At 39.9% G+C, this 27930-nt stretch overlaps 1 protein-coding gene across 2 annotated transcripts; it reads right to left on the bottom strand.

Annotated features, from left to right (window-relative positions):
• Window positions 1-93: 93 nt before the first annotated feature.
• LOC102225488 lies at window positions 94-22674 on the bottom strand. 2 transcript variants are annotated; one of them, XM_023346430.1, is made up of 21 exons: window positions 22353-22674; window positions 21687-21787; window positions 20810-20879; window positions 20602-20732; window positions 20429-20517; window positions 20209-20308; window positions 19153-19196; window positions 18734-18811; window positions 18070-18266; window positions 15587-15651; window positions 15387-15493; window positions 15155-15257; window positions 14279-14378; window positions 11847-11886; window positions 11718-11769; window positions 11484-11601; window positions 10607-10690; window positions 9229-9346; window positions 7676-7766; window positions 4240-4341; window positions 94-504 (listed from the first exon to the last, which is right to left on the bottom strand). In XM_023346430.1, the coding sequence occupies exons 1-20, from the start codon at window positions 22573-22575 to the stop codon at window positions 4267-4269; spliced, it is 1986 nt and encodes a 661-aa protein (XP_023202198.1). In that variant the 5' UTR covers window positions 22576-22674; the 3' UTR covers window positions 94-504; window positions 4240-4266. The 2 variants fall into 2 exon arrangements, with proteins under 2 accessions (XP_023202198.1, XP_023202197.1); XM_023346429.1 differs by having other exon boundaries at window positions 94-4341.
• Between the last annotated feature and the right edge of the window lie 5256 nt (window positions 22675-27930).

The raw sequence follows: 27930 nt of genomic DNA, 5'->3' as shown, positions 1-27930 counted from the left end.
ATGCAGCTTTACACAACTTTAGGTTTAAAACATGATTCAGGTTTAAATTTAAAAAAAAAGCTCAAGATAAAAAAGAAGAAACTTTAGTTTTGGTAATAACATCTTTAATTTAATCATTTTATCTACAAAATCACTTTCATACATCATGCATTAAAGGCATTTAAACAGTGAAAAGCTGTGAAACAAAATCTAATTTCTACATTGATTGAATAAAAAAGGCAGGAAGGTGAATCCGGTTTTCTTTAAATGATGCTTAGATTTCACATTTATTACCACCTGATGTTTAATTATGAGGTTAAACTGATTAGAAAATCCCTCATTTGTCAGGTTAACCAGAGTTTTACCGAAGGCCTCAGGTTGAATAAAGTGCTGCAGCTCTGGCCGTCGTTTGAGTTCACATGTGGAAAAAAAGGAAATGTTTTATCCAGATTAATTAAATCTCATTAAAAGAAGTAAAATGTCTCTGGCGTTCCACAGGGCTGCGGCCTCCGACTGTCCTGAAATCTGGAAATTACATTCGTTCTAAACACTGTAAAATATAACAATCAATTACACAAACAACCTCTTTCAACAGAACCGTAAAATTATTGTTCAACTATTATTTCATTAATAGCATTTCTTTAATCCCAGATTAGCAGCTGTGAAAGGCAGCGATGTGTTGGCAACTGCCTGGATCACCATGAAGTTTGGCACAGACAAACATCCACTGTAAGGGAAACCATATCGCTCTTCCTTTAATGAATTATTTTTATGAAGATTTTCCAATCTGTAATCAATAAAAAAGTTGCCTTGGATGTAAAGTTGCTTCCGGATTGCGTTGCTCCTGGAGGCAACATGTTGGAGATCTGACCTCTTCTGTTCGTCGTGGTTTTAGTTGAGTCGTTGAATGTTTGGGCGATTATTAAGAAGGAGTTTTGCCCTTACTGTTTACTTTCGAACGCGTAACCATGGCAACGAGGTAGCGTTTTTCTCCAACTGGGAGCAGCTGAGCAGAAAAACAAATGAGGTGGATTGATTGGCAGCGCTGCCTGGATTTGGAGCTGTTAGCTTGTCATATCTGGCTGCAAGTCTTCAGTCAGAGGCCTAAACAGCCGTTTCAACACTGACTGCTACTGGAGTTTCTCCCACAGCATCACCATCAAAATGACTCTAAAGATACTTATGACAGGATTTAATTTCCCTTTGAGAAACAAAATGTATTTCTGACTTGAATTGAAAATTCTTCTGTATATTCAAAGTTTTGCTCTTTTTAATAAATTCAGAAATGAAACCTTAATTGATAAGCTGCAGGAAATCTAAATAACTAAAGAAGATTTGTGTTTATAAGTTCATAAAAGGTGGATTATTTTGTTCTGTGTTTGTCTGCAGCTCTTAATTTTGGTAAAAATTTACGGCGTTCCACAGGGCTCCATTCTTGGACCTTGTTTTTTTTTCTCTCAGAAAAACTGACACAACCATAAAATGACAAAAAGGATCTTAATTTTTACAGTGACATATGGAATCATTTCGAGAACAGAGATACAATTACGTCAAATTATAAAAGATATTTTTCAATATTTGCTTGAAATCACTGCTTTTGTTTATTGCCTTCACCTGTCAAGTTTAAATTTACAATCATTTTCTGGTTTCTTTTTGAGATAACTGAATTACAGAAATGTATTGTTCCAGTTAAAAGCTTGGGCTGGTTCTGAAGAAATTCCCTTGAGGTGTTTTAGATCTGAGAGAGAACGGGATGACACACACACACCCACACACACACGTGGGCGGGGTCAGAGTGTGTCGCTCACGACTGACGGCGGTGATGTTTGAGATTCCTGGAGACCTGACCCAGATCCTGGCTCTTGGGAAAGTTTATTATGACAAAACGACGTGAGCAAATAACCAATCAGCAGATCCCGTGGAACGCCTTGTTGTTCCCTGGGAAGGAAAACGTGGGACAGATGTGAATCCAGACCTCGTTTTAGTCATGAGGCGTTTTCATATGCAAAGTGGTGACGTCTGTGGTTTTATGAGAACAAGCACTCAAAGATCTTACTGTGACATCCAGCTCTGCACGTCTTGATGCTCTGAAACTAATGCAGAACTTTTGGTCCTGATTTACTGCCTGCTCTCAATCCTGTCTGAAGAGTTTGACGGGTCGATATTTATTCTGGTTCCACTGTCAGACTTTGATAGTCTGTTTACTGAGCTGCTCTTTCTTTATTGTTTCAGGGAGACTGCTCCATGTGGCTTCTTCACCAAACTTTCTAAAAAAGAAAACAAAGTGTGTGTATGTTTCACGTTTTCTGGTTCTTAGAGTGTTTTGGTGAGAGGTAAACAGAACAGCAGCTGAAGAGGTTCCCTGAAAACGGAGGAAGTTTTGGGAGATGATTCAGTTTAAACTGCAGAGCGACTCCGACTCCCAGCTTCAGTCTGGTTGCAATTATGACAACGCAGACGGAGCGCGGCCGAGTCTGGCTGCGGAGAGAGAGAGAGAGAGGGAGACTCGCATTCCTCCGGGGCGCTGAACATCAGAGCCGGGTCGGGTCGAGGTGAACCAGACACCGACGTTCCTGTCGGATGAGAGCGCCACCTCTCATATCTGCCTGGAGCATCTTACGAGGAAACCCAAACCAAAACTCTCCTGTGCTGGGGTCAAAGGTCAGCTCCCCTGAGGCAGAGCGCGGCTAAGAAGGCAGCTAAACCCAAGACTGAGGGTGTAGGAAAGTTAAACTGTTTCTGTTTTTCTTAGTTCTTTAGCAACAATCAGTCTGCAGCTTAAAAACATCCAGCCTGATGTTTTCTTCACATGAACGACCAATAAATGCTTCTTTGTCACATATAAATATTATTTGTGTAAAGGAAACCGTGACAACCGGGCTCCTTTTAAATCCAATTAAATATTCATTTCCACACACCAACATTTTTCACCACTTCTTACATTTTAGAACCGCTACTAGTCAAAACTAACTTCAAATATATGTTTAACTGTTGGAGGGAAATACTGGTGGTGTTACACCTCCAACACAACAAAGGCTGGATCCTATGGAGGGCCAAAAGGGACAAAATTATATAAATAAATACATCATTAAATCTTTAACCAAATGTACCAGGAAATAAATGTTTCACTGCCATCACTGAAGTTACACAAACCAAGAAATAATCTGCACGCTATTATAAGTTTGCATTTTAATAATATGTCCAATGTATTGTCTTAAATTATTTAAATATTTTATTTTACATTTAATTATTTTATTTTGTCCCTTTGGCCCTGTATTTCATAACTTGCTGTCTAATGACTTCTTGCTTTTTACAGTTTCTGCATTTTGCATGTAAAATATTAAAGTTACATGATGATAACTAATGTAAACATAAATGGGGAGAGGTTGGCAGTTAGCATCCCCAGCGATGAGTAAAAGCAGAAACAGTAGAAAACGGTACTGAATCATGTTGCATAGAATGATGAGGCGTTAAGGCCGACACATAACGACCAGCTGAGGAATAAAATATTCTACATATCATCTTTATCAGCTGCTGTGACAGAACAAAACTTATTATTAAAAAATTATTTGATAAATGAGGAAATCTGGACTTGACCTGCAAGTCAGAGTTAGCTAAACATGCTATTATCTTCACCACCTTTTGTACGGAAACGTTCACCTGATTTATCTTCTGGATGTTTGTAATAACTCAGGATCTTGTATATCCTGTGAATTCCTCCATGCTGGTTCTGAGTGAATTATCACTTACGCTGATGACAGGTTTGATTTCTTCCACCAGAAACAATGGCTGCCTTTGATCGGGTTTGATGTTCGCTCTGGTGGGAAATAACTGCAGCTCAGTGAAAATAAAATGATTTAAATTAATGCTGGGTTTGATTTTAGACGCTTCAGTTCTTTTGACAGTGTAGTTAATTTATTTTAAAGAATTCGTTTACTCCCTAATTTCAATAAGGCAATAAACAACTCACATATTTTGAACTCTGTAAATTTGGCCTTAAAGTTTCAGAGCTTCACTTTACATTTGCTTCAAATACAGGAATAATTTGCCATTAACTGAGCTGAACAATGGTCATCCAGAGTCAACCTGACTCCATGTCAGGGGAGTTTTTCTTTTGGTTTCCACTGTGGATCAAAGTCTATTCAATCTGTGCCAAATTTCATGTTATAAGCAAAAAGTCTAATTTTTGTGCATTTCAGCCGATCTGAAGGCGTAAATGATCATCTGTGTTCCTGTTGAGGTAAAATGATTTGTGTCCACCTTCATGTCTCTCAGTGGGACGTTCGTTCAGTCCACCAGGGACTTGAGATCTGGCAGTCCCTTCAGCTTCAGGTCCAGCAGCATCTGTCCGAAGGCTTTTCCCTGGGAAGACCAAACAACAAGCTCTCAGCGCGGGAACCCAACTAACACTCTGATGTGTCTCAGTGTGTGTTTGGCTGTCTGATCTGTGTGTATCGGCACGTTTTCATTCATTTTATTACATCTCAATAATAATCAGCTTCAGTTTCCTCTGCACCAGTTAAAGTTACAGAGAAATAATAAAGACACACGTTCCTCTTCAGACTCCAACTGTTGTTCTTTACCTTTACAGAAAACTCAACACTGTCTCAGATTTTACCCACAGGGTTCCAGTAACTCCACTGTCATAAAGGTTTACCAAAGCTTTAGGAAGCTCCAGATAATGTTCTTTCCTCGTGAAGTGCACCAGTTCCTCCTGCAGCAAGACATAATGCTTCATTCTGATGCGTTTTGATTGATCTTACCACAAACTCATGACTTTCTTTTTATGATTTCTTAAATCTCTCTAGACCTCAGGATCGTCCTGTAGTTTTTTATTTGTTGTAACATAAATTTCCCTGTGGGACTTGAATAAACCTCAACCTGAGTACAACATTCATCATCCACCGCCTGATTTAGCGATGCTTTCTGCCTCCATCACCATTAATAGTTCCTACTATAAACACAAAATGCTGCTAATCAAATAATTTAAGAGTGGTTGGAGCATCTTCTATTGCTAATTTATCAGGCTAAGCCATCATCAACTCAACGTGTTAGTGCTCATGTCACCTCAACGAGAAACATGATGTTTAAACGTTGATAGGTTTGGTATGATCTTGTTTTTTTCCAGTCTTTACGGAAACGTCAGTTTTAGATTCATGGGACTGCAGGACGTCTCCAAAAACTGAAATCTTTGTTCCTGAGTTAATTTCCAAACTGTAATCAGGATTTTCAGCTTCTATGCAACACATATCTGGAACAAACTTCCAGAAAACTGCAAAGCAGCCGAAACACCGAGTTCCTTTAAGTCTAGACTAAAACCGTTGCTTAATGAATGAAACTTTGAACACATTTGACATGTTTTGATGATTTTGAGGACTTGACAAAATGTAATGTTTGTTACTGGTTTCTCAGTTTCATGACTTCATTTTTCTGTTTTTATGAAATGAAGAACTTTGAACTTCCTTGTTGCTGAAACGAACAACACAAATAAACTGGATTGATTGATTTTATGTTGCTATGGCTTCTTCCTCCCTGCGTGGCCTTTCAGCACCATCTCAGAGTCTTTTGTTTTGTTTTGTTCCTGAGCTTTTTCACTCAAAAACCCGTTAATCTGACACAGAACCTGAACAGTTCCTTCAAGCTGTTTATATGAACAGATGAATAACCTGGAGGAATCAGACTGATGGAGGTCCAGAACTCGGCTTTTCTGATATCTGGGCTGATTTTCCCATAATGCCTTGCAATACCTCCACAGGTTTGGCCTGATTTAACTCAAATGGAGCTGACGACCCCCATCTGGGTTTCACTAATTGCTTAAAGGCTTATTCATCAAAGTCCATGTCAACTTCTGAGGCACAAACAAAAGGAAAAAAACATCATTTTCTTATTACTCTGGCATTCAGCAAAATGGAACAACATTCAGGAATGTTGAGTGTTTGTCAGCATCTGAGCTGAATTGGAATCAACCTGTTAATAAACTGTTTCCACGTTTTTCCTTCCACATGTGACCAAAACAAAAACAGCCACCAAATGAAGAACATTTTACAGCGTTTCAACGCAGCTACTGTCTCAAAATCCTCAACAGATCGACTGTCTTCTGTTCAAATAAACAGGGATTTCCTCACTGGGGAATTTGAGGATTTGATAAAGAGCAGAACCAGCAGTTACTGGGTGTTCAAACTCTACCAGGGTGATCTGACTGGGAACGCCGAGTCCTGCAGAAACATTTTGATGTCTGAGACATAAAACTGAAGCTGTTCAAATAAAACAAAATGAGTGTTTCAAAGTTTCACCTTGGATTGAACATTTCGCTGTAAAACAGTAAATGTAGCTCATAAAACATAAGTAGAGATTGTGTCTCAACATGCCAGTTAAGGGAGGTGAAGTCAATAATCTCCCTTTGGGATCAATAAAGAGTTTTTTAATTTGATTTTGTCCAACATGTTGGAAGAACTGAAGGTAAAAAACAAACAGAAGTAAGTTTTCCTCATAGCTTTTAAAGGTGATAAAACTTGATTATTATTATTATTATTCTGGGCTTCAGAGTCATTTTCCATCAACTGAAAACCAACAATTAAAACTTTGAAATTAAATTTAATGGAACCCAGTAAATCCTCCGTCTTGTTCCTGCATTTATGTTGAAGTTATTAATTCATAAAATAACTTTTCTTGCTCTGTTAGAGAACCAAGTTTCAGGACGTTGAAGTTTGAGATTAAATGTGATAAAATGTTGCAAGATTTAAAGGGAAACAATCATAAAAATTCCCATTTTGCTGGATTTTTGTACTATTTGGGTTTTTACTGCTTCTAAAAACAAAGCAAGCGTTTAAAATAATCAACCAGCTTCTGACAAAAACTTTGTTTTTTGATGACTGAAAAATGAACCGTTTCAAAAACGTCACAAATCACAAGGCATTGCAATGTTACCTAGCAACCCCAGAAGCCAGCCTGTTACCTAGCAACCCAAGTTGAGCTCCAGCATGTTTGGTCAGCTGGTTACAATGGCTGCTGGAAAAGACAAGTGTTTTGTTGTTGACTTACCATCTAAACACCACTTGCTGCATTCTTATTGGTTGTGCAGGAGGCTCTACTTCTGCTTTTCACAGATGTATGGTTGTATAATTGTACATCTTCATTTTTACATGCGACTGTAAATGTTTTGAGTTGGAGGGGCGTGGCCAGCAGCAACTTATTTGGATTTAAAGTGACAGAGGCCCTAAAACAGCTCATTCTAAACGGAGTTGACTCAAATCTCATCCTCTAAGAATGATTACGTACAGAAATGTAATGCAGATGTTTTGTGTAGACCATAAATCTATTGTAACCTGTTCAAAGAAGCACCTTTAAGGTTTTAGTCACTAATAAGATTTTAAAGGTTGAGTAGAAAATCTGTTTCCTTTTCTTTAACAGGTTTTCTACTTGTTGTTGGTTTAGCTGCAGCTCCCTGTCATTCCTCACTGCTGAGTGGACCTCCAGGTGCCTGGACATGTTTAACCTTTCATGTGAGAGGAGAGGTGGTCAAAACAAGGACAGGAAACAGAAACAGGTCAGAAAACAGCTGAACAAGCAGAAAGTTGCCGTCTGTCTGCAGGTTTAGAGGAGAAACTTCAGGTAAAGGTTTGATACCGGGGCCACTTTTTGAAGTGAGCAGACGAAGCTCTAACAGAGTGTGTGGGTGTGTGTGTGTGTGTGTTACCTGGGGGTCGCTGCGGAGCGAGGCCACCCCTCCCCCTCCCAGGGAACTCGTCAGGACAAAGTTGAGGCCGTGGATCCCCGGCAGAGTGTATCTGGAACCACAAACCCCCACCAGTGAGAACCCAGAGCCCGGCTCAGGCCTGGGCGTGTTTTTCTTGGACCTGCTGTGGGACTTACCAGAAGTTCATGTGTGATGAATGAACGGCTGAATCACCACTACAGTGCAACACGTGTGTCTGTGCACGGCTGCGAACTGCGACCCTCAGAAACAGAGCGGTGTGTTTCTGTAAGCGTTTAAAGGCGAGGCGGCGCGGGGCCCGCCTGCAGCGCTAACTAGCAGCAGACGCGCTAACGAAGCGTCTGTGGCGGCAGGGGGGCGGCTGGAGGTGTGAAAGGAGCCGCTGGTCAGTCGGATTTACAGCCTGAAAGTCTTTATTGGGCTAATCAGAACCACACCGTGTTCTGAGGCTGAGCTCCAGACTAAACACTCATTTACTTTGAACGTTCAAGCAGCAGAAAGTTATAACCTGGTTCTCATTGTGTCTGAATTTATGTGAATGTAACTTTAAATGAACAACAACATGTTTATCTAACTAACATACAGAAACAGAAACTAGGAGCTGCAGATCGAAAGCTTCAATCGACATCGGTTTGATGAAGAGTCACAATAAAAACACCCAGAGTAACATTAAAGAGATTAATAATCTGACATAAAAACTCTGAGAACTAGAATTACTCATACAAAAATACAAAACCTTACCAAGTATTTTTGGTCAAGTTTCTATTGCAAATGTCTTAGTTCACTTCAAATAAGGCAAAACTTACTTTACAGCAAGATATGTTTGCTTGCTTTAAGTCAATAATAATGATGAATAAGTGCGACTTTTAAAACATGGGACAATTATAAGTAAAAAGTGCAAGTGGCACTTTTTAAATCAATTTTAATTCAATACTTACATAAAACAGGCTCCTTTATGTTTCTGATGAGATACTTGTAATTTAGTTTTCTTTTATATCAACTTTACTAAGATATTTGCACTAGAAACCAGGCAGAGAGTCTGGAGACGATGTGAGCGCGCAGAGCGTCTGGAGACGGTGTGAGCGCGCAGAGAGTCTGGAGACGATGTGAGCGCGCAGAGAGGCTGGAGACGGTGTGAGCGCGCAGAGCGTCTGGCTCTCAGAGGAAACTTCTGCTCTTTGTTGGGTTTTTTCTGCTGGAATCACTTTGGTGTTTCTGCTGCTTCTTGGTTTCAGCAGAAGTTTCCCTGTTGCGTTTTGATTCCTGGTTCTGTCTCCAGGACGGTCCGGTGTGTTATTAGTGGGGTTAAAACGTTTTTCATATTTTGCCACAGATATAAAGTAGAACTACCAACCTAACCTTACCTGTTGAAATGATGAAACATTTTTCTGCTCCAGGAACTCAATATTACGGCAAACAGTTTGTTTAATTGTTGCACATCAAGTAGGAACTGTTCAGCGCTCACTGAAGTGTGTTTTATGTTCTATGCTTTCCTGCATTGCTTAAAGTCACATGATACGACCCTCTGTACTCACCGTGTGACGGCGTTCTGCACTCCAGGCTCGATCAGGTGAGAGAAGTAGTCCTCCACCACAGAAGAAGTCAGGTGTTTCTTCAGGTAAGGGAAGTAGAGAGGATGGCGAGCGATCACTCCTACAGAGACATTCAAAGGATTCGTTTTAGACTCATTTTCTCAGGTTTTATGCTGATTTAAGTTTAACAGCATCCTCACTTCTACACTCACTTCGTCTGAACCACCCGATCATTTGAAGAGATATATTTGTGCTTTGGGTCAATAGAGCGGCGCAGACAACAAAAGACCTGGAATAGGATAACCAGCCAGTATAAATTGGTGTAGATTGTATGATTTAGTTTGTTTTGTTGTAAACTGGTTACAGGCTGGTATAGACTGAGACAGACTGGGATTGATGGGTACAACTAGCATAAACTGGAACAAACTGATACTGACCCTTTTCAACTATGTGACTGAATCATCGAGGCGCCATGATGGAAGTGAGGGACGGGAGTGTTGAACAGAGCGACTGAAATTGTTTTCCTAAGTTGTTTTTGCCACTTTATTCATGGCTTCTACTTTTTCCTGTCGAGGTAATTTGTCTGTGAAGGTAACTCACCTGGCTGGGGCTCATAGATTTACTAGAGGTGGAAACAGCTAGCTTAGAAAGCGACCCGCACCGCCTCCCTCCTGAAATGTTGATCAAATTACCGACTTTGCCTGAATTCAGGCCACATGATTTATATTAATATGTCATAAACAGCATTTCACCTTAAATCTGAGCAGCATTAAAACCGAACAAAAGACGAGATGAGAGGCTACATGATGGTGCGGCATCGTCTCCATGGTTACCAACGGGTAGACGCGTACCTTCTCCAAAATGTAATATTTGATGTCTTTGTAATCATACTTCTTTATAACGTATATGAACGTTAATCTCCTTACCTTGTAAAACGTGTTTTCTGTCTGTTTGTGACCATTTTTGACGTGAAATCAACTAAATAAAGTGATGTTAGGCTGAACTGGTTGTTTCCTGTCCGTCATGGCGGAGTGGGCGGAGTTTTAAAGAGCGTGACGTCACGTGCAAAAGGTCAGTAGTCTGAGAAACACTGGCATACTGGTGCAGAGTGGGATAGACTGGGACACTGCCGTACTTCATACTGGCAGCACAGCCTGGTTTAAACTGCTATGGATTGATATAATTATTCTTAGAGTTAGAAAGATCAGAACATACAAAAGATAAAATTTAACTACCATTTAATGAGTGGTGGTCTCCCTTCCCTTTTAAATCTCTCTCTGTGGCTCGTTGAACGTTAAAAGCTTGTCTGAGGAGTTCTCAGCATTCTGGATCTGGGTCTTTGGCTCCATTAAAATGCAGCGCTGAGGTTTAACGTTCTCACCGATGTTTGCCGAGTCTCCTTTGTCGCCGCTGCGTGTGAATGCCAGGTCCTCCAGCCGGTAGGTGTGTGGTCCACTGGGCAGGTCTGAAAGGAACCAGAAAGACCTGCGTGTTTGGCCCAGAAACTTGTGGTAAAACAGAGGCAAACACACATTCAGCCTGTTAGCTGTGTGCTTCCTGCCAGTGCTCTGCTCTGTCCTAATGCAACCCATTCAGTTCAAGTTGAAGGCTCTCAACAAACCATGAAAGCTCGTAAAAAGTTGCTAAGAATGTCAAGAATCTATGAAATGGGTGAAAAAACAACGAGTGCACAAAGACATCTGTAATCAGTTAAGACTCAAGAGACCTGTAATCTTTTCAAGTAGCATGTTTGTATTTTTTAACTGGAGCTACTTCATGTTTTATGGAAGACACTTATGTTCACTTCTAAGTCATGCATATCTGAAAATGAATGCATGCATACAAATATAAACACCAACGACTGTAGTTTGCATGCAGGTGGTCAGTGCTGCAGAGTTTTAATTGTTTGATTTTGTAAAGAAGAGCATCTTGACAGTCTGAAGTTCTGCAGAACAAAACGACTGAAAAGAGCAAATGGGTCAGAACCAGCAACACTTGTTCTGTTCCCAGAGGTAAAAACACACAAAGAGGAACCTGAATGTCTCTGAAGGGCTGAACAGCTCCAGTCTGACATTATTGATTACATTTTTTAAATTATTTCAACATATCTTTAGGTTTTTTTAAGTTATCTAGAATTAAAATAAATCAGCTGTCTATTCAACAACTACTTCAATATTTAAGTTAAACTCATAACTGATGAATTTTTTACACAATAATCACTAACTGAGTTACTGAGAGAAAATGAAACATTTGTTCACCTGCGTCCGGCACATCCTGATCAGAGGTGGGAGGAGCTTCACCCTGCGCCTGCTCAGGTGAGTCCGGTCCCACTTCAGCAAGTGACTCTACCAGTTCTCCAGCAACGTGGATGTCCACCTGTCTCAGTACATGAAACCTGGAGAGTTAACCTGCGACTCTTCAGCCTCAACCTGAGACTGTTGTGTTGGTTTTCCCATAAACTCCTGACATCAGGTGATCAGAGATAAACTGACCTTTATCTGGGATTTGGGATGCAAGAAGAAAAAGGGTTTCAGGACTGGAGACCTGTGAGTATAAACCAGAAAACAGACTTAAACACGTCGATTCTCCCGGGTTTTTATGTAAAACGGAGAATAGCTCACACTCTGGGTCGTCCGCCCACGATGCCGGTGAGTCCAGGAGCTGCAGGGTTTAAATAAAAACAGAGAAAACAAGATGAGAGTCGGAACCGGCCGGAGTCAGGCAGAGTTCACTCCGAGTTGAAAAAGCCCGACCCGAACGCGGCTCAGGAGGTCGTGACCTCTGCTATCTGCAGCCAGCTGAGGAAGACGGCAGGTCAGTAAACCTCAGTCTGTTTACTGCTCACTGACTTCCAAACACCAAAGACGATTAATTAACGGCAGCACGACTTCACCGACTGCAGAGAAACATCCAGAAACTTCTGAATGAACTTTGGCTCACATTTTGATGTTTCACTCTGCTGCAGATTAATGATAAGGAAGCTGAGGAGCCTTCCTATTGGTTACATTATCTGTTTTATAAATAAATGCAAACACTGAGCACTTCATAAACACCATTACATAATCAGCTGTACAGTCTGAGACTGATGGCCAGAGGAACATTGTGTAATTCACACTTCAGAAATATTTATTGTTTTTACATAAAAACAGATGACACCGTTAGTGGCGCCTCTTCTGGTAACACCTGGTACTGCAGGTCAGCCTGTGTTTCCCATTTTAAGTTTGGCCAAGACAAATGGGATTCTCCGTCACATCGCTCCTCTACTGCAATTTAAGTTTGAATTTTTCTCAATGGGATATTATACTGCTGCAATAAAAGATTCATTTAAGAGGCCAATAAGTACAGGGGGAAGTTTAACAGAGCGACTACATTTCACTAAACTCGTCTTCCTGAAGCCAACATGATGATTTCTGATGCTGCTTTTTAACTTCATTTAGGACTTTTCATAATGACGACAGCCAAAATATAAAATACATCAAACTGGACATCACAGTTTGATGAATCTCAGTTTAAGGAGGCAAATTAAAACAATCCGTCACCTAAACCTTACAGCAGAGGAGAAGTTGGACTCGATGTGATGGATGCCTGAGCTGCTCAGGAAACATCAGGGGAAAATGGAGCCGCCTCAGAACCGACACAAACATCGACCCACATCTGAACTTTCAGGGATTTTTATCAGATTTTACCCCAATGATCAAATAATTTATCAGACAAAGGATCCTCAGAGCCGCCACGTCGCCGGAGGATCGTCATGACAACAGGACAGACAGACAGAGACATGAGATTCAGTTTTACGTCTTTTCATTGGCCAGAAACACAAACTACAGGTTGTTCTTAAATTCACTAATTACCATCTGATCTGCTTGGAGGGAAACAGAGTTAAGATGAGTCTTTTCCTCACATAATCAGTTAAATCAGGATTTTATGCTGCGAAAACACAAAATGTTACCATCTCTATGGTCCAGTTTCTACTGCAAATATATCAGTACACTTCAATTAAAGAGGCAGTATTATGTAAAATCGACTTTTGCATCATGTTGTCATGTTATTCCCTAATCATAAATATACCTGGAGTGTTGCTTTGATTCTTGCACGCATGTTTGAGATCTCCATGGCAACCATTCAACTGTCCAAAACACCTGGGTGGGCCGAGCCCTGAGTGGACTGAGCCCTGGGTGGGCCGAGCCCTGAGTGGACTGAGCCCTGGGTGGACCGAGCCCTGGGTGGACCGAGCCCTGAGTGGGCCGAGCCCCGCCTTGAAGACGAAGCTCCTCCTCAGACCTGCAGTTTCTAGGTTTAGAGCTTCTGTCTCAGAGCAGCTCCTCCTCCGTTACTCCCCCACTCAGCTCCTTCAGACTAGCAGCAGCAATTAGCAAACACCTGGTGGAGCTGCTGAGCTCAGCATAGGAGCGACTTCTCAGTGAAACACTGATTAAAACATTGTTAAAGTGTTAATAAAGGCTGAGCTTCAGAAAGAGCAGGAGTTTTTTAAAGAGACAGAGGCCCAATTTCAAATCATTAAATTACAAAACTAAATGTCTTTAAAGGCATATTTGATATATATATATATATATATATATATATATATATATATATATATATATATATATATATATATATATATATATATACTTATAGTTTTTAACAGTTTTTAACTAACAGTTTTTATAACAACTGAAGTTGACATGGTTAGACTGTGTTATAAAATGGCTTTATGTCCCTTTAAGAAAACAAACTAAGTCACAAGTAGCTTTTCAGCAAGATATAGGAGTTTGTTTTAAGTCAATAACTCATTAATATTGATATAAAAACACTAGATCCACTGTCAGATTATTTCACTTGTTCCCCAAAGTTCTAAGTGAAATAATCTAGTTTTTTTTCATCAATATTAAGGAAATATTGACTTAAAACAAACTCCAATATGTTGATGAAAAGTTCTGTCTTATTTAAAATGCAGTAAGACATTTGCACTAGAAACCAGACCAAAATACATTTAGATGCAGTTCCTCTGCATGTTGTTAGAGGGAGCCTGTGTGTGGAGCGGTTATCGTACCCATGCCTGTTCCTGCAGGAGCTACCTCCCTGGAGAAGATCTCCAGAGCTTTCTTCTGCTGGTGGTGGACGGCCATCCAGATCACGGCCTCTCTACAGTCCTGAACACAGACACAGACCAGAGGCAGGTTTAACCGCTGCAGGCTGGCGCCGGCGCCGCTCTGACCTCGGCCTCTACAGGAGGCTCCATGTAGGGCAGCCGAGGTTCACAGCGGCGTCTGTGGCGAATGGAGAACAAGAGAGACACAGAGGGAGTTCAGAGGCTTGAAACAGGCTTAGCTCTGACCCTGACCCAGTTGGTCCAACAACGAGGCGCAGACAGAGGAACGACGCAGCAAAGAACAAAACAGATTCATCTTTTAAATCAATTATGTAAAAGATATGTTGGTAGAAAAAGGCCTGTCATGAAAACAAAAGTGGCTGGATGATAAATTGTCAAAGATATTGTGGTAAACGATATTATAGTAACCACATAATGATGCAAGAACACATTCCTTAAGGTGAATAAACTTAATAATACTGTTTTCTTTTCTTTTGAGACCATTCTCTAGTAATGGTCATAATAATGAAAGAACACTTTCTCAAAAGATTAATAAACTTTAAAGTCTAATGAATATTTAACACTGGAACTGGAAGACATTTTAAATGTCTAAAATAAATAAAACAACAAATAAAATTTCTTATGAAGTCTCTGGAAACAAAGTTATCCTTCAAAATAAAAGCTGATTGAGACAAAAGAGCCAGACTGAAGACTTTTGTCATCCAGTTTTTGGTAGAAAGAGAAAAATAATAAAAATTGAAATTAGTGGTCTAATCCAATCCAACCGTTACTGGACCTGAACATACAGAATATCAGGTTCTGTTTTGTTTTTCTTACTTTTCTGCGAGCGTTTGGGCCGTACGTGTCTTCAGCTCCAAGAACCTGAATATTAACCGAGTTAAAATCCTCCAGTCCCAACTGCTGAAACATCCTGCTGGTCCTGAACGAACAAAACAAACCAGTTAAACTCAGTCAGTGATGATTTATGTGTTCAACAGACTGAAAAACCCAGAGAACATTAAGAAAACGAGAGGAATCATCCCAACTGGGTCGGTTCTCCTCCACGCACCGTTTGATGATGCTGTCTGCGGTCCGCCGGGCCTTCTCCGCCGCTCTGGGCCCTCCCACCGGACACACCGCCGTCGCTCTGAACCCGTCCATGTAGGTGGCACACACCTGGACACCAGCAATGACATCACCATTAACCCTTTCCTATGGAGTCCCTGCTCCTCCTGGTGGCGCCCTCTGCTGGTGACGCTGCTGATTTACCTTGTAGTCAGGAGAGGGTGCCAAACCTCTGGCGCCGGTGACTCTGACGGCCCCTCCGTCTACACCTGAAAAACGATTCATCAACATCTATGAGACAGCAAAAGTTATATTTAAACTATTTTTTAATATTTTTTATTTTCTAAATATTTTTTATAATTTTTTTATTATTTTGTAATTATTTTATATTTTTAATAAACCCATTTAAATTATTTAAGTTTGTTAATTCTTCATTTGTCCGTTTTACATCATTTTTTATTTCTATTTTTATTCTGTGTCCTCTGTTTTCTTCGTATCTGGTTGGTTTGGATCTACGGAGCGGTGGAACTCGTTTTCTCCCGTCCTCCTCTCCGTTTCTGGACGCCGCCTCTCCTCCGGTTTCCTCCCACAGCCTGAGAACGGCACGCAGCATTTTGTTCACCGCGGTTTGAACCGCGCTGCAGACTGACCCGTCTTGGGTTCCCCAACCCGCCTTGTTAATGTTCAGAGATAAACTGAGTCGGGTCGGCTGGTGGTCAAACGGGCTCTGAAAGTTCGACGAGGTTCAATCAGACTGAAATATTTACATTTTTCAGCAACAGCTGGAAATTCCCATCGCAGCTCAAACATAAACGACGATTCTGACGGTTTTTATGAGGAAAAGATGTACAGATAGTTTAGGTTTCATTTAGTTTTTCTTGTCAAAATTATGGTTATTATGATTAGAATTTGATTTAATAAAGCAACACAGAGGATTGCATAACTGTGAAGTCAAGTGAAAACGTTACATGTTAGAAACATTGAATGAAATTGGTGCTTGAGGATTGTAGTCGGTTTGAACTGAAGCTAGCAGTTTAGCATTAGCTTCCACTAAATACTGTGTTGATAAGCGCTGTAGCATTAGCTTAGCTAATGTTTATGATTAGCGCTTCAGCTTTAGTGCCACTACCTTCTAGTTCGCGGTCTTTTCTAATCTTTATGACTAAATAATGACTGAAATGCCTTGTTGACATCATCTGGAGGGAAAAACTTCCCACTTTTTATTATTCTTTACCTTCTAGATCAGTGTTTCTCAAACTGTGGTCCCCGGACCAGAGGTGGTCCGCAGGCGCCCCTACTGGTCCAGAATGTACTACATGTAAACAACCGTTTATTTGCTGTGACGTGAGCTCAAACTGCAATGCTACAGTTAGCTTATCAAGTTAGCTTCCTTAAGACAAGGAAGAAAATCTGAAGATACTGGCTGAAAGTTTCTCAGGGAGAGTTGCAGAACTTTTGTTTTTGAACATTATTAAGATACATAGCCTGCAGCATACGCCCATGCTGAATGCGATATGACTGTGACGGGGCGGTGAGCAGCGCTGCGCCCCACGCCGACTAACTGCAACTTAACGCCTAAAATAAAATTATATTGCAACATCTACTGGCTGAAAGAAAATGTTTGTTTTTTTCCAAAGCAACTCATATTCTAAATTACAAACAGCCTAAAACATTATTAGTGCACACGACACTTGTAGTAAAGAACATTTTTGGTTTCCATGCGTTTTCAATGATTGAAAGTTATTTTCAGAATCTGTAAATAACTCAAAGCGTCCTGAGTCGACTTGTTCATGGTTTTATTGTGGCCAGTCACATTTACAAAACAGTGCCACGTTTCACATGAGGAGGAACAAAAACAATCAGCTAACAGACTAATATTTTTATTCCAGGTTATATATATGTTAAGATGTTGTGTTATTTCAGGGGCAATTTCAAATTTGTTAAAGGGGCAAATGGTCCTCAGCCTGTAAAAGAAACACTGTTCCACTTTGATTTACAGGCATGAAATGAAAACTTCTTCTGTGACTTTTGAGCTTTCAGGACATTTTTTTCTCTGTATAAATTCAGACATCAGAACTTTGTTGCTTTTGAGGGATAAAATGTACAGATATCTTTAAAAACCATGTTTTTTATCTGCTGACTCTGTTCCCTCGTCTTTCCTAACTGAGATGTAACTGGGTCATTGACATACATGCGTGAAATATTCTGGATGTACCAAAACCAAAATGTACACACAGCTCTTATTTACTCAGGCTGAGCAGAGGGAGGGAGACCTGAGGGTGGAATTTCAGAAATCTGGCAACAGTAGTGAAGTTTCTCTCTATCAATCAAGAAAGTCCTGAATTAATGACCAAACAGGCGGAAAATGAGGCGTTTTATCAGCGAGGAGGAGCTCAGTAGATGGTTTCTGGGGTTCAAGGGAAGGTTAGACGCTGCTGCCCAAAGGTTCAGGCAGGGGCTGATGGATCCATGTTTAGGTTTAGGTTTATAAAAGGAAAATCTGTGACTGATAGCTGATAGAGAGTTTAATGGAGGTTCAGAGGAGGGTGAAGGGTTCAGTCAGGGGGCCAAACGAAGCTCCAGATGCATTTGTTTAAGAGTTTTTCAGGGTTATGAAAACAGTCAGCAGTTCAAACTGTGGTCATGTCCTCAGGACTGTGTGTGTGGGAGTGTGTGTGTTTGGGTACCGGGTAGTTCCTGGATCGCCACCTGGCTGAAATCACAGATGACGTCCGGCAGCAGGTATCTCCGCGGGTCGCCGATCTCGTACACCAGCTGCTCGGCGACGGTTCCAAAGGAGACAAGGCCGCCGGTGTTTGGAGGCTTGGAGAGAACGAAGGATCCGTCGGAGGAACATTCAACCACCGGGAAGCCCATGATGTCCCTGAGAGGGGAGCAGAGAGCAGCTGTGACCAAAGGGCCAAACGTTACTCTGGAAACAAGATTCCTCAAAACACCGTTATTATTCTAATGAATTGTGTTCTCTAAAGCAAGCTAGGCTAACAGATTAAAAGAGACAAGCTAACTATTACAATGAGTCAGGCTAAAAGCTAATCAGACTTACAGGAACTATAGCAGCTAATTAAAGTCAAACGACACTTAATCAACCTAGCAGGTTCTGAAATTTACTCAAATAGTAAATTGTACTAGTACTGTACTTTATTCTCACAAGATGAGAAATTCTGTAGCTATAAAAAAATATTTGGTTGGCTAAATAGTCCTTCCAGATTCAGATAGGTAGCAGGAGCTAACATGTTAACGTTTCTAGTTCAGGTCTGAGGGTTGAGGTCAGATTAAACTTTGGAGATGGATGAATGAAAATCAGATTTTTAATAATCCGTTGAAACTCACCAGTCGGGAACTTGATGCCAGTCGGTGAAAATCCCTCCGGTGCTCTGAGCTCCACACTCAATCAGATGACCTGCAAGGCTGAAACACAAACAACAACAACGAGAGCCTCAAAAACAATACAAAAACATTCTGTGGTTCTGCATTTATTTTATGTTTTTATTGACATTTCAATTGTTTTTTCTTAATTTTCCACCAGTCTAATTAATTAAAATTTCTAGATGTTCTTCTGAAAAAATACTAATAATTATGCAGCATTTGTGTTAGAATAAGATTGTTTTTGGTCTGATCTTATTTGTTCGTTTCTCTAAGCTGTACAAAAAAAACATTTACACAGCAAGAAATACAAACTTATATAGAAAGAATATATATTTATTTTTAAATTCTGCTGGATGTTTTAGTGTGTTTGTGGGGTTTTTTACCTTCCTGCTGCAAGCAAGTCGTAATCGTCTCTCTTCCAACCAAACTGCAACAGAAACAGACTTTAAGTCGCATGTGAACAAAACTCAGATTAAAACAACCATAATGTCCTGCGATGGAAACCAAACTCTTTTAGCTCATCCACATAAATCTTTAGCCGCAAATAGTTCAGAGGCAACTTGAAACCAAACTTTGCAAAAACAACTGAGTCATCTAAGTCTACATTCTTAGCACCAAAAGCTTTTCTCAGTTTTTAAAATTGTCAGTGAAAGGCCAAATATGGCAGAATATTCTATCAGATTTCAAATCCCTCCAAAGACCTTCTAAAAACTACATTTTCAATAGAAAATGCTATGTTTCTAACACTGCTATGTTACATTATGTCCTGCTTGTTTGTTATGCTACAGTATGCTAAGCTATGCTAGGGTGTGATTAGGAACATGATGTTGTTCTATGCTATACTAAGTTATAAAAATAAATGAAATATTTTCTAAATACTATGTAATATGTTCAGCTATGTACTGATGTTATGATGTGCTATGCTAAGCTACAGAGTGATAGGCTACAACATGCTATGCTATAATATCCTACTTAGCATACTATAAAGTGCTATGCTATAGCATGCTACGCTACAATGTACTACTGTATGCTATGATGCCATATGCAATGCTACAGCATGATATGCTACAATGTGATATGCTACAACATGTTGTACCACAGAATGCTATAATGTGTTGTGCTACAGCATTATATGCTACCACATGCTATGCTACGATAAACTGCAGCTATGATGTACTATGCTATGCTAGCGTATTTTGAGTTATGAGATGTATTAATTAAAGAAACACGAGCTACAACTGGAGTTCAGTGCTGGAAACCTGGAGTTGTTAGCATTGTTGCCTAGCAGCAAGCAGGTGTTGGGTTCAAATCCCAACCTGGGATCTTTCTGCATAAGGTTTTCAGTAAATATTAGGATATATACAGTAAATTTAGTTGCTTTCTGCGCTTCCTAAAGCCTAAAAGTCTGCAGAAATCCTCTATCTGTAGGTCAGCTGTACCGTGTGCAGGAGCGGTCCCAGAGCCACGGCGCTGTCCACGCAGCGCCCCGTTACCACGACGTCGGCTCCCAGGTCCAGGCAGCGGCGAATCGGCTCGGCCCTGAACACAGAAAGGGAATTGTATTAGGATATTTACGGTAAATTGAAGGCATTTATGGCTCAAAAATTATATGATTTATCATATCAGTTTGTCTTTACATCTATATTTACATGTTCGTACCCCAGGTAGGCGTTCATGCTGTGCAGCGTTTTAGGCAGCGGCCGCCTGCCGCCGCCGTCGGCCATCTTTACTTCAGACAGGAGGCTCCTCTGCAGGAAACCAGAGAAGGAGATCAGCTCAGATCAACTTAAAACTCAGAGGTCATGTAGTTAGATCAGAGGAGGGGGTCATACGCTGGGCATGAGGTCATCACCGGTCACCACGGCGACCTTGAGGTCCAGCCCCGCCTTTCTGATGACTTCCTGTATGGCCTTGGCGCAGGCCAGCGGGTTCACTCCGCCCGCGTTGCTGATGACACGGATACCTGACGAACAGAGAGGCCTGCGTTGGCCGTTGCCATGGAGACGGAGGGCTGCTGCCGCTGCTGGGTGGCGGACTCACCTTTCCTGTGGATGTCGTTGATGAACGGAGCCAGAACCACCTGGACGAAGTCCGGAGCGTAACCCAGGTTCTGCAGGAAGGAGAGAACGAGCTTTAAAGCAGGGACAACAGCACCACCTGCAGGCGCCGAGCTGCAACTGCAGATAAAAATCATGTTCCATCTGATTCACTGATAAAAACTAATATTTTTACACAGCTCAGTATAGGAACTCATTACTGCCATGAAAAACTAATAAAAGCCTCACAGGAAGTTATAATTTAAAGTTTTGAAGTGGCAATAAAAGTCATAATTATGAAGCAGAAAATCAAAATTATGAATTTCCATTTTTAAATTATGACTGAATTTAATTTTTACTTATAATTTCGAAATTATGACTTTCAATCAAATAATTGACTATCTCATAACTATGGCTCAAACTTATAACTTTGAAAGTTGAAATTCAAATTAAAAGCTTCCTGTCACGCTTTTAATTTTGCTTTTATGGCCGAAATAGACTGCGATAGCTCACAGATTACATTATTTGAAAAAAGTAATTATTATAATTACTGAAACTACTAAAAAGGAAAAAAAAATATTAATGATAAAGAAAAAAATAATTGCCATAAAGTAAAGAAATAAACTAGAGATAAAAAGCAAGAAATTATAATACAGAAATTATAAACAAAATAAAAAAAATAAAAAAATTTAAGAATTGTTCAGGAAAATTAAAGAACCAAATACTGAAATTAATACATTTTAATTAAATCTATAGTGTCAACATTTAGAAATGTATGAAAATACAAACATCATTAATATTATTACTAATAAAACTATTATTTGTGTGCTGGTCTGGTTTGCTGAACAGAGTCAGGTGAGTGTTGACCAGGTGAGACTCACAGGTGTCTTGGTCCTGGCGGCGGTGAGCAGAGACATGGTGATCTCACTGAGGTAGTCGAACACCAGGAAGTCCAGCTTCCCGCCGTAGATCAGCTGAGGGGCTGAAAACAGAACCAGAGACCGATCAGCGGGTCCAGACCGAGCAGAACCACCGGTCATTAACACCGGCGGCCATTCTGGCTCGGCTGTGTGTTTTTTAAAATGATGTCACAGGGACCAAGACGTGGAAAAGGAGCTGTTTGAAGGCTGGTAAGTGTGTTAGGCTCAAAGCCTCTGTTGCCATGGCAACAAGAGGTCAGAAGCCAAAAGCAGAGATCCAGAGGTCAGGTGGAAGAATCCGTTAGCCTGATTTTACCTGGAGGAAAACAAATTGCACCCTTTACTGGAGAGCAGAGCTGATGGGAAGCTACAATATGGTGGCCTAGTCAAAGTAAATTAGTTTGTCACATAGAGTCCCAGTAAACCACGGTGTTTACGGGTGTGCACATTCTGCAAAGCTTCATAAAACCAGAAAGCATCCTTAAAGAATCTGCTATTCTGGATCTCTGTGAACCCATTAGAAAGCAGGTTGTTGTTGTTGTTTATAAATCAACCGGAAATGTCCGGCAACCGAGCGGTTCCGCGGCACCGAACCCAGGAAAACTGGGAAATCCCCCCAGTTCTTACCCGACGTGGCCGTGTCCCCCCAGAACCCGGAGGCGCAGCCGATCCGGACCGGTTTGCAGCTGCTGTACCACCTGGATCCGCCTCTGCCGTCCGGGTGGGCTACACCGGGGCGCAGAAAGTTGGCTCTGGAAGACAAACTGACGCACTTCTCTGCGCTTCCTCTGCGCCATATCCGCTCCGAGCCTGAGGGGGGAAAGCGGAGGAACCGAGGAAGCCCAGACATGCTTCACAAACCGGCTTAGCTTAGCATGAGACGGGAAAACAGAAGAGAAAAGTCCAAACTTCTGCCTCACTACGAGTTCTAGGTGCGCTGGTGCGTCAACAAAAACAGTCCCATTGGAAACGCACCACGAAGGTTCCGCGCTCGAGTAGATTCATAATATTTCAATAATTCTGACCTTTTTATCAGGAGAAAATAGATTTTTCACAACAACTAACGTTTATGCACTTAAAACCTCCTAGCAGAGAGAGTTTCATTCATTATATTATCACAATGCATATTATTGAAATTTTTCTACTGTTTTATTTTAAATAAATTATTTATGTTTGTTAAAATACAAAATAAATAAATTTTAAAATGTTTTAATTCCTTTACCTCTATTATCTATTTAAAAATTCCCAACTTTATTTTTAAATTTATTTGTATTTATTTAATTAGAAATCATATCAAAAGCATAATTATTAATATGCTGAAATTTTCCTTTCTTTCTTTTTCATTTTCTTTTTCTTCCATTCTTTTATATTATAAAGATTTAGCTAATTAAGTTTATTTATTTATTTCTTAAAAGTTGCAATTTCTATATTTAAGTATTCCAGTTATTTTTATGTTGCAGTATTTATTTTTGTTTACTTATTTTTACATTTATTTTGGAATAAGAAACTAAACCAAATCAAAAACCTTCTTAGTTCTCATTTTTAGTTCTTTTTGTACTTCTATTTTTTTTTTATTAAAGTGTGATAATAAATGCTTTTATGTTTGTAATATCATCAATATTAAACATCCACTTCTCATATTTAGCCCTGAGACACGTTAAAGCTCTTGAACTGCTGTAGTTATGTTTCGTTTTAGAGTTTTTGTTTTTGGGAGAAGAAGAAGAAGAAGACGACATTTTGTTCAAATTCAGTTTGTAGTTTTTCCATCCTCGTCTTTGTTGTCCTGTAGATGCTTTAGATGGTGTTTGCATTGACATGCCATATTACACCACGGCTTCATTTGCTGTCTTTGCATACATGCTGGGTTTAGAATGAGGAACATCATACGCTTTTACGTCTCCATTTCAAACTAAATGACAGCTGAAACACTAATGATTTAGTTGGATCTCCACCTGTATAAACTGGAGCATTGGGATGAAATGTTCTGGGTGTCAGCTTTTACTTTTCTAACTTCCTGTCAGGCTTAGCTGTGCAACAGTGCTATCATTAGTTTCTACTATAAAAAAAACCCTGATCACTGTTTCTTTAAACAATGAGTCAATGTCAGCCTTATATTAGTGATGTGAAAACACAAACAAACAGCAGATGAACAACAACAGGAAAAGGTTTTCTAATTAAATGAATCTGTTTTAATTAGTAAATGCTTTGCTTCTTGTTTAATGTAAACAAATGTTGCATTATTTTCCACTTTGATTTGTAGTAGTTGTTTGTCCCTAATAAGGTTTCCTCCAATTTAGGTTCATTTCATTTTTCTAACTTCCTGTCAGAAATAGTTGCGCTGCAGTCTTAACACAATCTGTACACAAGAAGATGTGGAATTCTGTGCTGTGCTCCATCAAAAACAATTAATGATTAAAAAAAGATATTGGTGTAATTTTCTAATTGTCTGCTGCAGCCAGCTGTGCTGCAGCATCAATAGCTTGAAAGTAAAATCAGGAGTTTTGACTTGGCTGTGATGCTTTTCCTCATTTTTTTCTTTTTTCCTCCAATCTTTCATAGAAAACACTATTTATATCCATAAGTAATAGAAAAAGTCTCATTTCTGAGAATGATTCATTTTAAACACAAACAAAACAACAAAAATTACAGTTAAGCCCGACAGAGAATTAAATTTAAAACCACAGTGCCATCTTCTGGCGAAATGTGTGCATTGCAACATGACGCAGTACTTTCCAGATTTTTTATTAGCAATTTTTAAAAAATGCATGCACTAATTTCTACCAACTTTACAGTGACGTGTTTCTCTGTGTTGATCTGTCACATAAAAAAAAGAAAATCATTTTGCTTTTTCAAAACAGCTTCATACATTTATAAAAACCTCGAAATGCAACTGAACCTATAAAATATGAAGTTAAAGTCCATTTGTTTTTAAAGAGACTTATGAAAATGAAATGAATGATGAGCAAACAAAACTCACAGAACAAACTCTGCATGCAAACCGGAGCTGCTTCATTTGTTTAATTCATTAATTAAATGAATTAATTGTTTCTGTTGATCTGTGTTTTATCTGGCACCTGATGGATAACTCTCTAATGAATCTGCTGCAGGCTGATGGTTACATAACTGATGATAAACTCAGTCTGCTGAAATCACATAAACTGACATGTTTATTTGGAGAAAAACATACATAGATGTGCATGGAAACCAGTAGCTTAAAGCTCAGGGTTTATTACGTAAATCATCAGAATATTATACACTGCAGGTCCAAATACAATAAGATTTATCATTTTATTTTTTTAAAATGACAAGATAAAACTTTAACAATGAAATGGATCTAGTAATTACCAGATTCTTTGTTGTGAGTTCATATCTAGAGTAGCTGAAAACTGATAATTTCTCTGATGAGAGAAACTGCAGTTCTCCAGAAACATCCATTCATCAGATCGAGTCTTTTTCTAGACGCAAACATCCAGAATTATCTGAATATTTTAGGAGTTTTATGCCAGAAGTTTCTAATAAGGCGAGAAATCTCCACAGTCAAGATTCATTTCTTTACTTTTCCTCCTGCATGATTTTTGTTTTGTCTTGAAACGATTTGGTGCCCAACAATCCGGTCTTACATCTGAGTTTTATGAAATAAACATGTTTCCACCACGGCTCACTGTTGATGCGAGGAGCGGCCATCTTGAAACGCAAAGTGGTAACTGGTGGTAGTGGGTTTTAACCCAAAACATTTAAATAGAGGATCATCAGTCATTATCTAACATGCAAATAATATTTATGTTTTAAACAACCAGACGCCAATAACACCTAATAAAGCTTCATCTGTTTGGGAGAAACGCTGCTGGTGAGATTTGTCTCTAATAAATTACATTTTCTGCTGTGTTTTTATTCATTAATATGGTAGAAACGTTCAGATGTTCCAGATGTTTCTACTGACTTTAAATGATGTAAAAAATGAAAATTATTGGATTGGATTTGTGACCTTATTATAGAAATATTTCAACTGTATCCTGTTAATATTATAATTTTATTCTGGTAATATTACGACAATATTCTTATACAACTTTGTTCTTGTAATATTTTGAATTTATCATTAAAATATTGTGACTTTATTATAATATGACTGTTTTAATTTTATTATTTCTTTTTTTTTTAGCATGATCCTTACATTGTAGATTTTGATCCATCTTCGTCATAAACTTGTTTCTGATGGTAATTAAAGCTATTTTATGACTCAAGGGAATCTTCTGGGTTTGTAAACAATTAGAAACTTATAAAATTATAAAGGTTGTCCAGGCATGAATTTGGTTTAAATACCAAACACTTTGATATTTCCTAGCAGTTTTTTGTTTCCACATTGAACTAAATCCTTCCATGTTTTTAATTTTTCCTCCAGAGGCGACGTCCATCAACTCTTCATCGTTCCACTCAGTCGTTCCTCGGCTCTTCGCCTCCTCTACCTCCTCCGCTGAGGATTTCCACGTGGCGTGCCTGAACTCTCCTGAGAACATGGCCATCTTCATCAACGTTTCCTTCCTCCCGCCTCTTCTTGGGTTTCCAGCAGTGGAGGCGTCAGCGCCTGGCGCCATCAGGCCACTCCGACTTCTTCACCTTCCAGATGGCAGCGGTGGAGGTTACTGGTGTTCTGGGCTCCGTGGTTTATGTTGTGGGAACCCACATGGAGAATGACGCAGTGGTCCTGTTAGGGATTCTGTTCTGCGTCATTTTTCCCGCCCAGAGCTCCTTCCATGTCCTGACCTGTGTGGATCGCTAACCGGCCGTCGTTCATGCCGTCAAGTACGTCCAGTGGAGCGAATCCATCAAAGCCAGAGTCAGGAACATCAACACGGCGTCAGTCTGGCTGCTGTGCTCCGGGTTTACTGAAGCTGTACCTGCCTGACTTCCCCTCCGCTCCTCTGCTGCCCTTCCTGACCGTCTGCTTCTTCATCACCTCGCTCTGCTGCCTGGCCGTGCTCCGCGTTCTGAGGCGCCCAGGGCGAGTGGACCAGTCAAAGCTCCGGGCCTTCAACATGATACGGGCCATAACTGTGACCCAGCTGTTAAGAATAGTTGGATATCTTGTGTCTTTCAGTGATATGATTTCAATAGCTCCAGAACATCTGTGCATGTTTATGGATTCGGGTTTGTGGCTGACGGTCCCCAGCAGTTTGGTTTTACCTCTGCTGTTTCTGAACAAGAAGCTGCCATGTTTCAGGAGGAACCGGAAGAATGTAACGTAGTGAAGTCTGGATTGATACTGAAATACTTCAGATACCAAACCTTTAAGATCGATTCTCAAATAAATAACTAAACAAGAGCTTAAAAAGAGACTCATTTAGGCAAGATCTAAAGTTTTGTTGACATATTTTGTTATGACTTTCTGCTGTTGCTAAAATATCCTAGCTGTAGTAAATGAGGCTGCTCGCTCAATGTACTTCTGAGTTTACCATGAATACGTTAGAGTGATGGTTGTTCTTTTTTAGGAAGCCAAGATTTGAATGCCAACACTTTTTTGAGCGTTATCAGGCAAATTAAATGTTTGCATATAGTATCAGAATCAGACAGTTCCTGCTGATACCAGCTTCAACTTTACTCAGTATTGGATCAGAAAGGAAATCGACGGTATGGAATATCACTAATGTAGAGAATACAAGTCATGTTTTGTCTAAGAGTCTGATAAAACAAAACAAAATATTAGTTGTTAAATGTTACTGCTAATGCCTTGTTTCCGCCAAGCGGTTCGGCTCGGTGTGGATCAGTACATTACTTTAAGGTCCGGCGTTTTTAGAAGAGCATTTCCACTGCCAGTTAGAAATGTTCTGTTGTTGGTCAGTTACATAGACAGAACACCGAACCGAACCGACCCAAACCGACTGATGGCGTACCACAAGGTAGTATTAAGTATTATTCATTAAGGAACTCATGATATTTTCCCAGGCAGTGGTGGACACATGCTAATCCGCTAATGTGCTAGCAGCATAGTTCATTTTTCACTTAGCATGTTAGCATTTTTGGTAACTTTAAAAACATTTGGCGCGCTAAGCTTTTCCCAGATTTTCTCTAAAGCGCTAATTTACTTGGCTGTTTTGCAAACTTTCAGTTGAATAAAGTTCAACATCTGTGTTGAAGTTCTGGTTAGCAAACTGTTCATGTTCCTGCTCTTATTTTGAAGTGAGCAATTCCATTTCCTCTCCTTTTGTTC

Source organism: Xiphophorus maculatus, chromosome 14 (assembly GCF_002775205.1).
Source record: "Xiphophorus maculatus strain JP 163 A chromosome 14, X_maculatus-5.0-male, whole genome shotgun sequence".
Classification (NCBI taxonomy): Eukaryota; Metazoa; Chordata; class Actinopteri; order Cyprinodontiformes; family Poeciliidae; genus Xiphophorus; species Xiphophorus maculatus.
The sequence above is the reverse complement of the archived record's forward strand: the minus strand, read 5'-3'. Positions and strand labels throughout refer to the sequence as shown.